Source organism: Panthera pardus, unplaced genomic scaffold (assembly GCF_024362965.1).
Source record: "Panthera pardus isolate Hobbes unplaced genomic scaffold, ASM2436296v1 HiC_scaffold_10, whole genome shotgun sequence".
NCBI lineage: Eukaryota > Metazoa > Chordata > Mammalia > Carnivora > Felidae > Panthera > Panthera pardus.
In genome coordinates, this window is record NW_026526655.1 from 70,244,025 (window position 1) to 70,258,236 (window position 14,212).

Below are 14,212 nucleotides of genomic sequence, written 5' to 3' on the forward strand. Positions count from 1 at the left end.
CTCTTTGTTTTCTTGTTTTGGTTTTGGACAATTTCCTTTACCAAAAAAAATGGTTTCAGAAAAATGCAAAAGATGCTCTTATACTTTTTACCTGGTTGGAATTGGGACTTCAGCCAGGCCTTGAAGCAATACAGCAGGAGACAACCTCACAAACGCAACCACAGTTCGATCCAAGAATTCCAATTCCCCAACTAAGATGTTTGAAGCTTCAGCACCCGGAGGAATCTTTTTCATAAAATGCAGATCAACCTGAGAGCATCACAAAGTAAAATAAGATAAACCAAAATTTGCTAAGTCATATCCCAGCACAGTGTTTCACAAGTGGTAACCCATCAATAAACATAGGTGAAATAAATATAACTTATATAAATAATATGTAAATCAAGTTTTAACATAGTTAAACATCTCATTTGCCCTTTAAAAATAATAACTTTCTTCTTGTGTGTTTTTCGAAGTTCTCATATAGAAGGTGAATACTCTAGTTTCTCTATTCAATGTTTTTAAAAGAAGCTTCTTCAGCATCAGCAATCTTGAAATTTTCAGGGATAAAAGCATATGTGCTCAATTAGATGAATATATTTTAATCATCATTTAATTAGTATTTGCCAATAGGCTTAAATATTTTTATATTATGTTATCTTAATTTTGTGACAAAATATTTCAACTAATACTCAAAATATGCCTATTTCAAAAGAAATATAATCATGTTTCTCTTTACAGTATAAATTATGATTTTAGTCTATCTTCTAGTTTTTCTATATCCTTCACATTCTATACTTGGCCTGACCACTCTTCAATTTTAATTTCTCATCAGACATTAGAATTTAAATATAGCAAAGTAAAGAAAACAATAAATGTATTAACATTTGACGTTGCTGAACGGGCAGAGTTGAATTTCTGATATGAGATGTCTGTGGTTGAAATGAATGAACACAAAACAAAAGCGATCATTTACAAGAAAAAATGCTTAAAGGGCGAAGTCTGAAAAATGATTGTAAAACACTCTCAAAAGTAAATATCAATTTTTAATGGACAGGGCCTCAGTGAAAACTAAGCAATGACTTTAAAGTCAATTTCACAAGGCCTATTTCTTGTTTCTAATTTATTTGAGTTGCTTTTTATAGATACCTTTTTGTAGGGAGAGTAAGAGTATATCTGCTATAGTAACTGGTTTATGCTCTCATGTGAATGAAATGGGGGCCCAAGATCAAAGTCGGAATAGGTGCGAAGAGAGAAAAGAGCTTCAGTAAATATAGGTGAGGCTTGGATTTTTTTCTTTTGCAAATTTAATGATTTGAAAAGATTTTTTCTGAGAAGTTTACAATGAAAAAAATTAAAACTTTTGGATGAGGACCTTAGGAAGTCCACCGCCAGACTGTAGTGACTTCATTTAATATGTTGCTTTCAGAAATCAAGACCTCAGCATAGCTATTTGGAAGGATTATAACTACTTAATTTTTCTGTAAGATATGAGTGTCATAAAACATAAATCCTATTATGTGATGCATACATTTTATCACAAGGATTAAACATAAAAATAATCTTCAGTACTCCACTAAAAATAGTAAACAGAACCAATATTCTATTTTAAAGAAAAAGAAAAATGATTTAACAAACCAAAACTGCCTATAAAAAATTATGACAAGTATTATAAATTGCAAAATTTTCAAACTACAAATATACTTCCAAATATAAATCTGTAAACTCATAAAACATATACATTGGGATATCATATGCTAAATATTTTCCTTTTATAGAATCCTTAACTTATAGATACAAAGTATTTATTTACCTTAATACTGGAAGGTTAAATTTCATGGGAATTTTTATCATATTTTTGTATTTATTTTTCTAGCTAGAAGAAATGCACACTTTGAAAATGCTTTAAATTGGTAATGCTTTACAATTTTATGATAATGCATACATTTTCAAGAAGGGAATAAAAGATACACTATTAGCCCTGTGACAAAAACATAGTATATTTTCATCTTCATAAGTCTTTTAGAGCCTAACAAACAACAAAGTTTTTTTCTCCCAATGGAAATAACAATTACACAATGTTAATACACTGGAACAAAATTTAAACTAAGAAAAAAGCTCTTTAAGAAAATCTACAAATGATAAATAGGAATTATATTGGTAATAGCCATCACAACTTTACTGAGAAATTTAAATTCCACCCAAAACTTTCTATAAGTTTATTTATTGTTTGGCAAATGTCATAGGCTTCACTATTGAAGTCTGTGCCTCAGACTGGTGGCAATCATACAAATAAATGCCTTAAGATGCAATTTAATTAATTAAGGAGTACATAGTGTGCTAAAAATAGTCAAATTTACAAAAGGAAATATATGGTCCTAGCATTTGAATTATTTTTGTATTACATAATACCTAAGATATCTTGATTTATGTCTGTTGTTTAGAAAAAACATTAAAATACACAGAATTTGAGGTTTAGCAAATTTATCTTTTGCTTTGAAATGTAATAACTTATAGCTTATCTGGAGTAGCCATTATATTATACTCATTACATTCTATTATTCTTGGAGTAGTCATATATTTGGGGGTAAGGGATTATATAACACATCATCTAATTATATTATTGCATTATACAATTACATATTATATTGTTCCTGGATTAGCCCTATATTTTTGTATTTGTGCTAATATACTGTTCATAAGAACCTTATCTGACAATCAAACCTTTTAATATAACAATTGTCTCCAAGACAATCCTCAAGTGGACTCAAACACTTGGAATGAGCACAAAGAAACCCTGGGATTTTCTTGTTCTCTGAACAGGACCTTGAAGAAATCAAGCTATACTCTTATGAATATGGATGTACACTCAGGCTTCTGGGCTCTCTAGACCTTTATGCTGAGAAGGGAAAGATGCTTTATGCTGGGCATTTTGTACTTAAGCCGTGGGTGAGAAACAGGCATATCTCTAGGGAACAAGGTTAGACAGAAGATCATGGTGAAACAAGAAGTGTCTGGACAAGCCACATGCTGAGACGGGAAGGAAATGCTGATGGGACTTCAGGGAGAAAGCTTAAGTCTTAAGGCCATTATAGAAAGCACAAGAAAATTAATAGGGATTCTCTGGGGGAGAAATGGTGTTGTGACACTAACCAGCCAGTGATCTTGAGCAGCTCTCTTACTCTCTCTGGGATTCAGCTTTCTCACTTTCTAAATGAGAAGATTTCCAAGGTTTTCTACTGTTCAGGGATTTAATAATCCAACTCACTGTAGTACGTTTCACATACTAAAGACGGATGCAGAGGAAAGTTCTCTCTACATAGAAAATAATATGAAGTCCTCTTTGGATCTTTTGAAATAAAAGAAACATTACCAACATCTGAGAAACACTAAAATAGTCATCTCCATGTCAGTTTAAAAAACAAAGAGATATGGAGTGTTTTCACACATCTGCTTTTTAAAAGCATTATGGGAAGCAAAAAACCTGATAACTCAGATTATGTTCAAAAACATTCCTTAAGTTAATGAATTTAGTGAGCTTATCCATTGGAAGGGTTAAAAATATGTAGATTGAGGGCACTTGAATGGCTTAGTTGGTTAAGCGTCTGACTTTGGCTCAGGTCATGATCTTGCAGTTCATGAGTTCGAGCCCCGTGTCAGGCTCTGTGCTGACAGCTCAGAGCCTGGAGCCTGCTTCAGATTCTGTGTCTCCCTCTCTCTCCGGCCCTCTCCTGCTCACGCTCTCTCTTTCTCTCTCAAAAATAAACATTAAAAAAAATTTTTTTAATGTAGATGGAATATACCAAAGATATAGGATCAAGTCACATGTCCTTAACATCTCAAAATTCTAATGGGTTTTGGAATCTAAACATTAAAGCTTAAATATTTACATAGACACAGTAACCTGAAGACTAGCCAAGCTTTGAGCAAATTCACTATCAAAGTGAAGTCATTAGAGCTAAAAATAACAACAAACAAAACAAAACAAAAACAAAAAAAACTTTACCTCATGTACCTATAAAATCTGGCATGAAAATTTATTTCCATAATGATGGATCACATGTGATTTTCCCCAACCCTATTACTCCGCCCTCCCAGTTTATGAGGTAAAAAGTATTACTTGGAAAAAAGTTCCAGAACTAAAGGTTTAAATTCTATTAAATCTCATAGGATTTATTCAACAAATACATCTCAAGCACTGTTCAAGGCATGAGACATCCAGAGAAGACCAAAATATATTATATTCTGGTCTAGTATTTATTTTTGATACTACTATTTCCACTAATATTAACAACAACAACTACAGCAGCCACATTTTACTGAACATCTACTATATGCTCAGCACTCTGCCAGGCTCTGTGTATATATTCTCATTTAATCTTTACAACAAAATTATAAATAGGTATTGTTATTCTTATTTTTCAAATAAGGAAGCTGAAGTTCAGAGAACTTCTCCAAGATCAGATCGCTTATAAACGCTGGAGTTAGAATTCATGAACTGATTCTCTTCCTCAAAAGCCACGTTCTTTCCAGTGCCCCATGATATGCATGAAACACTGAGGAATATAGATGGTTGGCACTGAGTAGAGGGCTATAAAAATTTCACTTGCCTGTTAAAAGATGAAATGGACCAGTGATTGGAAATGTAATAAGGAAGAAAAGGGTTAAAGGAAAGAATGTATATCTTTTCTCTCTTCTGTAGTTCTAATTGTTTTGGGGGACCTGAACATAAGACTACTGTCTCCAACGGGCAGTATTCATTTGCTTTCAAATGTGATAAAGCATTGGTGAAGGCTGCAAAGATAGGTCAGAGAACTAAAAGCAAAATGATATGGAGATATAAAATTCAGTGTCAAGGGGTTATATCCTTTAAACAAGTTAAAAGGTAGTTTATTTGAAAGGATGCGATTTATTATCCTTGTTTTTGAGAATGTTAAATATGCCCTTGTTATACTGTTAGTGCCTGCATAAATAGGTAAGCAACTTTTTATGTCACTGCTTTTAAGATATTGTTTCAAATGAAGAATTTCAGAAATTAAATATATGGCAGTTTCTGACAATTTTGTTCCAACTTGCAGATGAATGAAGATGTGATGCTTTAAAAAGATGTGTTTTTTGGAGCGGCAAATGGAATACATTTGAACTGGCTTAATATTTGAATCACATGCCTCCATACGGTGAAATGAGCTTTGAACCACTGGAGAAACACATCCCGAGTGTGCCCTCACCTCTCTCTCTTGCTGGTGTGGAGGTCCTTTTTCATGCCTTTGTTTCATCCCACAGGGACTAGTATGCCCCTTTTGTTGGCCTCCCAGTCCCTGCACGCATAATTAACAGACTTAAGCTGGTACACCATGCTCCCACGGAGACTTCGCCAGGCACCAGAGGGAGAACATGCACATGACTAGACCTAGGCCACTTGGGCATTGGCAGAGGCATTCTGAAACAGCAACAAGGAGCTGATGGCCATTAATCTTCAGAAGCTTGATGCAGGCAACTTCCTCTGCTCTGCCTCCCTTTCCCACCTCCTCCCACTGTTAAAGTGATTGCCAGTGCTAAGCATTTTAGGGGGGAAAAGAAATCACTCTGGGTTAGGACTGTTTCAGCCACTCAGATAAAGAGGATTGTTGACTCTCTTTAGTTTTCGTTAACAGGGAAACGCCTCTTTCCTGTTCAAGCGTTAGTTTGCTCTAACCTACAATAGCACATATACAATGTCAAGAATTTGCTGACCAAAATCACATGTATTCTATTTTCTTAGAATACGTTCAGGTAAATGATTTCATTTGAATTGTCTCTATTTAGATGTATCCCCCAGCAGAGTCAGTTTTTATCATGTTTTTATTCAAAATTCTGTTGCCTTATTATATTCTAGTGTTTCCCTACACTAATGCCTTGCTATATTACCATGATGAATCTTTATATGATTTGTTTTTCCACAGAGGAAAAATGATTTTGAAAAAAAATAACCAGCAAAACTTTTCATCAATAAACTTCTGTGATATTGTCTGTGAAGTCATCTTTCTTTCTACAGGAGATACATTATACCAAGTGGCTGAAACCTGAAGACGGTACATAAAACTTACACATTTGGTTTTGTGAATAAGCAAAATGTTACATGTGAACTTAAATGCTAATCTATTACAGGATCAAGCTTTGGCTAAGAAACCAAAACAGCGCATGCAAAAAGTTGTGTCAACACCTCTTAAAATGGGTAGTAATGTCTAGCAATAATTCAGCAGCTTACTTAAATGAGAGAGAGAAAAGCTTACCTTGCTAAAGTCAACAGTGCTGTTTTCTCTGCTCACATCATTTTTATTTTCAACACAGGCTGGAGCAGACTGAGGAGAAACAACCTGACCTGCTAAAAGAAATTGTTATTACAGAATACAAACAATTACTTACAGAATTCTAGACAGATTGAGTGAAAAATGAATTAATCTAGGCTAACAGAGGTTTCTTAATGAATTTATGAGGTAAGCATGAAAGGTCAATATAAATAGATCTATATCAATACAAAACTCTTTATTTATTAGTTACAGATAGAAATGGGAGAATTCAGTCAAGAAAAAGAAAGCCAATTCTTAGATTAAAACTCAATAACTAAAAGTTATTCTCTATAAAGAAAATCAGCTACAAAATATTTAAATCTAATCCTGGTTTGGAAACATCACTGATTTCTAAATTTCATCCAAAACTAATGACAGGTATAGATGACATATATTCATGAAAGGATAGATATCTATTACGACTTAAGCTCAACCTGAAGAATTTTAAATGTAAAGTGTTTTTTTAAGGGAAATATCTGAAAAGTACACAACTTATTGATGACTTCTAGTGCATCTGAAAAAAACAATGAGAAAAAATTCTTTGACAATAACACTTAGAGATTTCTATATGAGAGGTCCAATTAGAAATACCCTTCCCTTACTCAGTACTAACACTTTGAATATGATTTTATCCTTGTTACTACACAATTATATAAGCGTACTGATATTGGTCTTCATGGGAAAAGATCAATAACCTTGAATTGCATTAGTCTTCCATTAACACCAACCAGCAACCTCATTACTTTGTAGTCTTTTTCCCATTAGGAAGATTATGACATTAGTTAAATAAATGGACAGTAGAGGAGGGGATGTGACAATGTGTATTTAAATTCCAGTTCACTAAATATGAAACATCTTTTTCAATCACAACTTATCTGAAATCTGCCCAAACTCTGCAATTAAATGATAAAAATTAACTAACTCTGCTTAATTTCACTTGTGTCTTTCTTCTTCTTCCAAAATCTCTCCCTATCCTCACTTGTTACTTTTGCTGGGAAATCAGTAATGACAAATCAGCTTTGAAGCCTTGACCATATTTATGACCATAACTCATGACTTCAAATTACTGCTCTTATTCTCCTCAGTCTTAGGAGTACTCTCTCCTCTCTGCCCGCCTCTTCTCTGTATCTACCTAAATCCCAATTTTATTCAAAGTTCACCTTTACTCTCATCTTTTCTAGTTACTAGAGTCTGTGCTTATCTGGACTTCTCTAAACTCCTAGTATATATACAAATAGGACCTTTTCTTTAAACTCTCTCCTGAAATCCCACTTACTCCTCGTTACCTAGAAATTACCAAGTGTGACTTAAAATACTAATAATTTACTTTCAAATATTACTATAATTTTGTTTTGGGAACTGTTAAGGCTCTCAGGCAGTGGTCATTTATTAATAGGTACAATTTTTTTTTATTTTAAAATTGTTATATTGCCAGAAAGTAATGGACTTAAGATTCTTCCAAAACTTAAATATTTCTCTGCTTTCGCTAAACAAACTAAAATAATATATTTGGTGAAGATTTTAAAAATGAATTTTCAAGAGAATTTACCTCAAACTATGTGTGCACATTCTGATTATATCATATTCCAAGAAAAATAGGAACGTCAGAGAAACAACAGACTTAAGCTGCATCAATTATTTTCATTCTCCCATTTCTAACTGCAGTGTGCAGCTATGACTGTGAACTTTTCATTAGCAGCCATTTCATTTATCATTCTCAAAATAATAACCGTAATCTTAAAAAACCTTTTACATAATGCATTTGTGCTAACAGATGTCTTCAATCACCAGTTTCACATCATTTCTCCATATTTTCATGAATTAGAACATTAGATGTATTTAAACCTAAATTTACTGAATGTTGTATAAAATTGAGTGGTGACATTCAAGGCATGGAAAAATTAAATAAACATATATCAGCTTTCTTATAATAATTTATTTCATGTGGTTTAAAACTACATGGAGGGACAATTATTTAATTCGATCAGTAAATACATGCAAAAAGAGAGTCAACCCAATGAGAAGTCACCAACTTCAAAGAGATTTTATGGGATAGACAGTGCGCCGTAACTTAATAACTGAATAAACTGGGTAGCCTATGTTTTCACATATATACTTTAAAAGCAGAATATTTTATAAATTAACTCCAGCTCATGTGGTATCTTTTAAACGTGGGCACTAGTATTTCCTCTTATAAATATTAACATTTTGAGATTCATTGTTCTCTATGCTATTCTTGTTCTAAGGTGATGAAAATTTTACAAAATATTATCTCATAAAGGTGGTAATCAGGAAGAGATTCGAGTTCTATTTCTATGACTATTTGAAGTGATATGGATAATGACCTAGTGGACAGTTTTAATTAGCAGGAGACAGAGTAGATGATGACAGGAAATTTCTTGCAAGTTCTAGATTCTACAGATGTGTACAGAATGTATGCTGACACAGGAAAAAGGCATAGAAACTACTGGCCTATGATATAGAAATATAAACCATAAATTTGATATATTTTACATTTCAGAGGTAATAGTTAAATAATAGTAGTAAATATTAGTAATAAATATATTTAATCACATCATCAGTCCTGCAAAGTTTAAAGAGAACTCCAAATTTTTTTAATATGTATGTTAATTTGTTAAACTGAAACAATAGACATTAAATATGTTTATCTTCAAGGGAGCATCTGAAAACTTGGCAGGATGCAAAAAAAGTATATAGATATTATTATTTAAAAATTAAAATGACAAGTTTAGTTTGGGTTATTTTGAAAAGAGAGAAGCCTTAAGGGGCTTAAAATATTGTTCTATATCTAGATCCATCTATATTCCCCAATATATATATATATATAACAAATTATGAATCATAGTCTATTGGATGACCAAAAATTCCATAAATCAAAATAAATTCTATAACTATAGTCTTTATCTTTGTAAACAATGATCTCTTTACTTTATTCCAACAATTATTGACTTTCAGAAGAAGGGGGAGGGCTTGAATTTCAAGACAACTTTTATTAACTTAAATACTGTTATATAAGAAAAATCAGAGGTTTTGAAAGGGCATTCCTTATTTTCTCTGTGATGTTTCAAACAATAGTAATTCACAGAATGACAATTTTCAGGTAGAGGACTGTACCTTCAACCAAAAGTGAAAATGTTTTCTAAAAAAATAACAAAGAATTTGCTAGGATATTTTCACCGCCAGGAAAAAAATCGTATAAAGTTAGGATTAGCACTCACATATGTGTGTGGAAGCTTTATGAATGCTATTTTTTTATGATACTTTTTCTAATCACAATGCCATAATGCTTGCGAACATACATGTTTTTGTCTATTTCTTAATATTACCATCATTTTGCCCATTGACCACTATCCACATTAATGTATCCTATAAATGTCATTGCCATATTTAATCACATCTGTTATTATAATTACGTCAATAGTTTTGAGGCATGAAGATGACTATCCAAAAAAAGGAGACATTTATTGACTCATAACCTAATTATATTTAGAGTAAATTATCCAAAAACTAATGAAAAGTGGACACCATTAGTATTAACTAGGAAATGGTCATGACTATTTCAATGTAAACATTTCAGACACCACTTCATCCTATATATGTTTATTTTTCTAGGCTTTTAAACTCAACTAGTTCACCACTTAAATCCAAAATTTTAATATTTGTCATACATCTTATTAATTAAAGTGCATAGTATGTAGTACTCATTTTAGCAACTGCTTGAATTAATCTTCCTTTGAGTCATGAATTCATTTTTTCCTCTGGACTTCCATGAGGGAGCATATATCAGCCAGATAACAAGTGGTTATAGACCATGAATTTTTCCAAGGTAAAGTGTAAAAGATGTGGGACAAGCTTAGGAGAAAACTGAGAGTAATTCAAGTAACTACTCATTAGAAAATGAAAGCTCTGCCTTTCTACTTGTTACTTCATAAATTTTTCATTAAGTCCATTGTGAGACTGGCATAGTCATTTCCCACTTCATAAAGTTGCGAGGAAGGAACATGAGATTATATCAAAAGCACCATTTTTTTTAAACTTCAAGTGATGTCACTGTCATTAAACTATCCATTATGGAAACACAACTGTAAAATACATTCTCAAAATATCTGTTAAGCATTATATTAACTCAGTTAATCCCTTACCTATAGTTTTCTTCTTTAAATAAATTATGTATGTAAGTATTGTCAAACAGCAACTTTTACATTTCTATGTGGCCAAATTCAAATCAAGAGGAGAATAATACATTGCTCAAGTATCCCATTATCTGCTACTGCTTAATCCACTGAAACTCATGTGTATTGAAGGAAACTGGGATGAAGACATAAAGGTACGTTACTATTAACCTAGAGACCAAGCTGATTTACACTACCTCAGAAACCTTCAACGCATTTAGAGTACCCAAGGGGTAGGAGATGAGGGAGGTACAGAGATGAGATGAGCCTGTTAGAGACAGACACAAGACAGAGCAAAATAAAGAAATATAAAGATGAATGACAAAGTTACATACATGTGTAACAATACATTTATTCATGGGAATAGAAAACATGAAGAAAGAAAGGCTAAATATTTAGAAAATGTTGATTAGGTGAGCTACATTTCAAAAACATAAAAAGTATGCACATAATTAAACTTCGAGAAAAATTAGTATGCCTGAAAATAATTAACATAAGAAAGAACAAATTTAAACACATCATATTAGATATATTTTTGCTGTTAATATCAACTCTCAATATTTCAAAACTCAGTAGCAATATAGCCTCTTAACAGAACCATCACTGTGTCCAGTCACCTTGATTTTTTTTTTTTGGAACAATGGAAAATATCTTTATTATACAATGTTTACTTCTGTCACCTACATAAATCTTCAACATGTTTTCTCTCAAGTAATTCTAAGAATTATAAGTCTATCGCTTCTTGGTCTTTTGGCTAAGATCAAGTGTAAGAATTATAGGTCTAGTTTTTTTTTTCTTCAAAGATAGAACATTATGAGATATAATTTTAAAATTTTTGGTATCTTACTTATGAGACCACAGTATTTAAAAAACATGAAAGCATATAAATATCTAAACACATAATAGCATTATATGTATGAAAATAAAAAGTACAGCATTTGGAAAAAGAAGAGATTATAAGGCAATAAAACTGGTTTCCAAAAGCCATAAATAAAAATCATTCACAATACACATGTGTACATTATTTTAAGAGCTGGAATCTATGCAGGCCTAAAGAATCAACTCATATCCCATCCTTCCAAATCTAAATGTTCTCTAGTCATTTATGGTTTTGAAAGTAAGTCAGAGACCCTCTGCTCTGTAACTCCTTTTGAGATCCTAAATAAAAGATACAACTGGAAAGTATTCATAATGGGGGGGAGGGGGGGAGAAAAGATATATTAAGGAAAAGAAATAGAGTTAGATTATTAGTAGAACACAGTGGAATGAGAAAAGACTACACCTGAGCAAACTAAGAGTCTCAAATTATTTTTAAAAATGTAAATGTTATCAGTAGGGTAATAATACTTGATATTAAATTTGTAATCCAAATGTCTCAAAATGTAACCAAATGCATGACCTAAATGATAAATATATATCCTGATATTTTTACTTTGCAGATCATTTAATACAAAAGTCTTATTTTTATTTTTAGAAAGTCCTTCTGGTTTCAAGGAATTCTTTGAGTATTCTTGATATATTTACTCTGAGTACTTTCTACCCATATCTTTTTCAGGGTTTTAATGTTAAAGAAGATATTATTTTTCTATTATTTTTTGCTGTTGTTTTGCCAAATGTAACTGTCACTTTTTATTGAAACATCAGAATCAGACATTTAATTCTCACAGTTTTGATGCTTAATGAAAAGTGAAAGTTAAACACAGCATGGTGGCATTAAAATGCATGGTGGATCCATAGCATCCTGTATCTTGGCCCTTAAGAGAATGTGCAAAACACCAAGAAAAAAATTACACAAAAAAGTAAAGCTAACATATTTAGAGGTGAGACTGACAAATTATCACAAATCACTAAAAAAAAAGTTATGAACAAAATAGTGCAGACTTGGGGAAGAGAGGAGCTGGGAAATCACTATCTTGCAAATTAAATCTATGACATGGGGAAGATCCACACATGAAACTCAGACTGAAATACTGAATTTAATTAACCCTTGGGATTACTACCAAGGTAATATGCTCAAGGAAAAGTCAATTAAGGCAGCAGAAACCTTATCTAATATGACTCGTTTAGACTTCTTTACATAAATATCAGCTCATTTTTGAGGGAATTTCAACTGTTTTGCCTCAAAAGTGAAAGTATATTAAAAAGAGGGGGCTTATTTCTATCCCTATGATGGCGAAGGAAAACGTTTGTTTTCAAGTTTCTATAAAACCCGCTTTCCATTTACTTCCTATTCTATAATCTTAAAAAGAAAAAAGTCAATCTTTTTACAAGCAATTCCCTGCTGAAGAGATTTTTTTCTTAATAATAAGAATATTATTTTCACCCTTTTGGATTTCTTGAAATCGTTTTGCATCTCTCTGTACTACTGCACAAAAAAATAAATCCCTTTTGCATATGTTGAAATAATGTCAAATCTATATTTATGGCTATGAATTTCGATTTGTTTATCCAGAATTTGTCAGTTTTTAGAGTTCCTAAGTAGATTGAGAACCTTAGTAATAAAGGTCTTTCACACTTTTTTTCACTTCTGGATAGGAGACTTATTTCTAAATTGGTGAAGTCTATACATATTTTCAGAATTCTCAACACACATAATTATGCAAAGTGTATGAAGAAGCAAAACAGAGTCACAAGGAGGTGTTATAAGCCCAGGCTTAGAAAACCATTTCTGACAGCATACTTTACAACAATACTTAATTGGGTATATGAATCTTATTAGAAATGTTTCAAAAAAAAAAAAAGAAATGTTTCCAAGTTTTTATTACCTTAATGTGTGCCTCAGAGAGATCTCTATGTGTTTTAGATAAAGGCTGATTATACAGACAGTGACAGAATCACTTCAGAACTACTCATATTTTAGTTTTCAGAAAAACTAAGCATTTGCCTCAGTAAGGCAAAAAGTAGGCTTTCAGAAAACTTTGTATTCCTTTGTGTGTATACGTGGACTTGTGATTCAAGGCTATAATTCTATCATTATAGAACTATTACAGAATTCTATATATCTATATATATATATATCTATAGATCTATCTATCTATATCATATCCCATCCTTCCAAATCTATCTATCTAGGTAGATAGATCTATAGATATATATAGATATGTCTATAGATAGATAGATTATAGAATTATAGAGAATTATAGTTTAAAGCAGTAACAAGTAGTGTGTCTAGTCTACATGATATTACAATAAATTAATCATCCAGTAAATTCATTACCTTCTTCCCTCCAAGAACAAATGCAATAAAATTATTTTATAGTAAACATTATCCCCAGGAAAATTTCAAATATAAATTATGGCTAGTTCACAGCCCACAAGCCTTGAATTTTTAAATAAACACACGTCCTTCTTATAGACATATGTTTTATGGTATGATTTCTATTAAAAGTAATGAAATGAAGGCAGAATTTTTAAAATGTGCTTATATTGGTAGAGAATTAGTTCACAGAAATATTTTAATAAGATCTTTAGAATCATGTAGATATAAGCCCAATGTGAAAATTAGTAAATATCTGAATCTCTTTTTTTTATATCATCACACCGAAATAAGTACTAGTATTATAAGCATAATAAAAGTACTACATTTAGATTGCCTCAGAATATAAAAGTTTCATTTCATCATTTTTATGTATAACATATTTTAAAGCAAATTATGACTTAGAATATGAATATATTTTAAATATGTGCTATGATTCAAAGTAAGTTATAAAT

General features: G+C 31.7%; 1 protein-coding gene across 7 annotated transcripts in view; it reads right to left on the reverse strand.

Moving 5' to 3' along the window:
• SLC4A10 (solute carrier family 4 member 10) overlaps positions 1-14,212 on the reverse strand; it is a 294,893-nt gene that overhangs the window by 100,702 nt on the left and 179,979 nt on the right. For 4 of the 7 annotated variants that reach the window (XM_019457673.2, XM_019457634.2, XM_019457651.2 and 1 more), the window contains 3 exons: positions 6,252-6,343; positions 5,208-5,297; positions 92-249 (listed from right to left, as the gene is read on the reverse strand). In XM_019457673.2, the coding sequence (XP_019313218.1) occupies positions 92-249; positions 5,208-5,297; positions 6,252-6,343 (340 nt within the window). The remainder of the gene's footprint in view (positions 1-91; positions 250-5,207; positions 5,298-6,251; positions 6,344-14,212) is intronic. The other 3 variants (XM_019457640.2, XM_019457667.2, XM_053908269.1) reach the window with 3 other exon arrangements.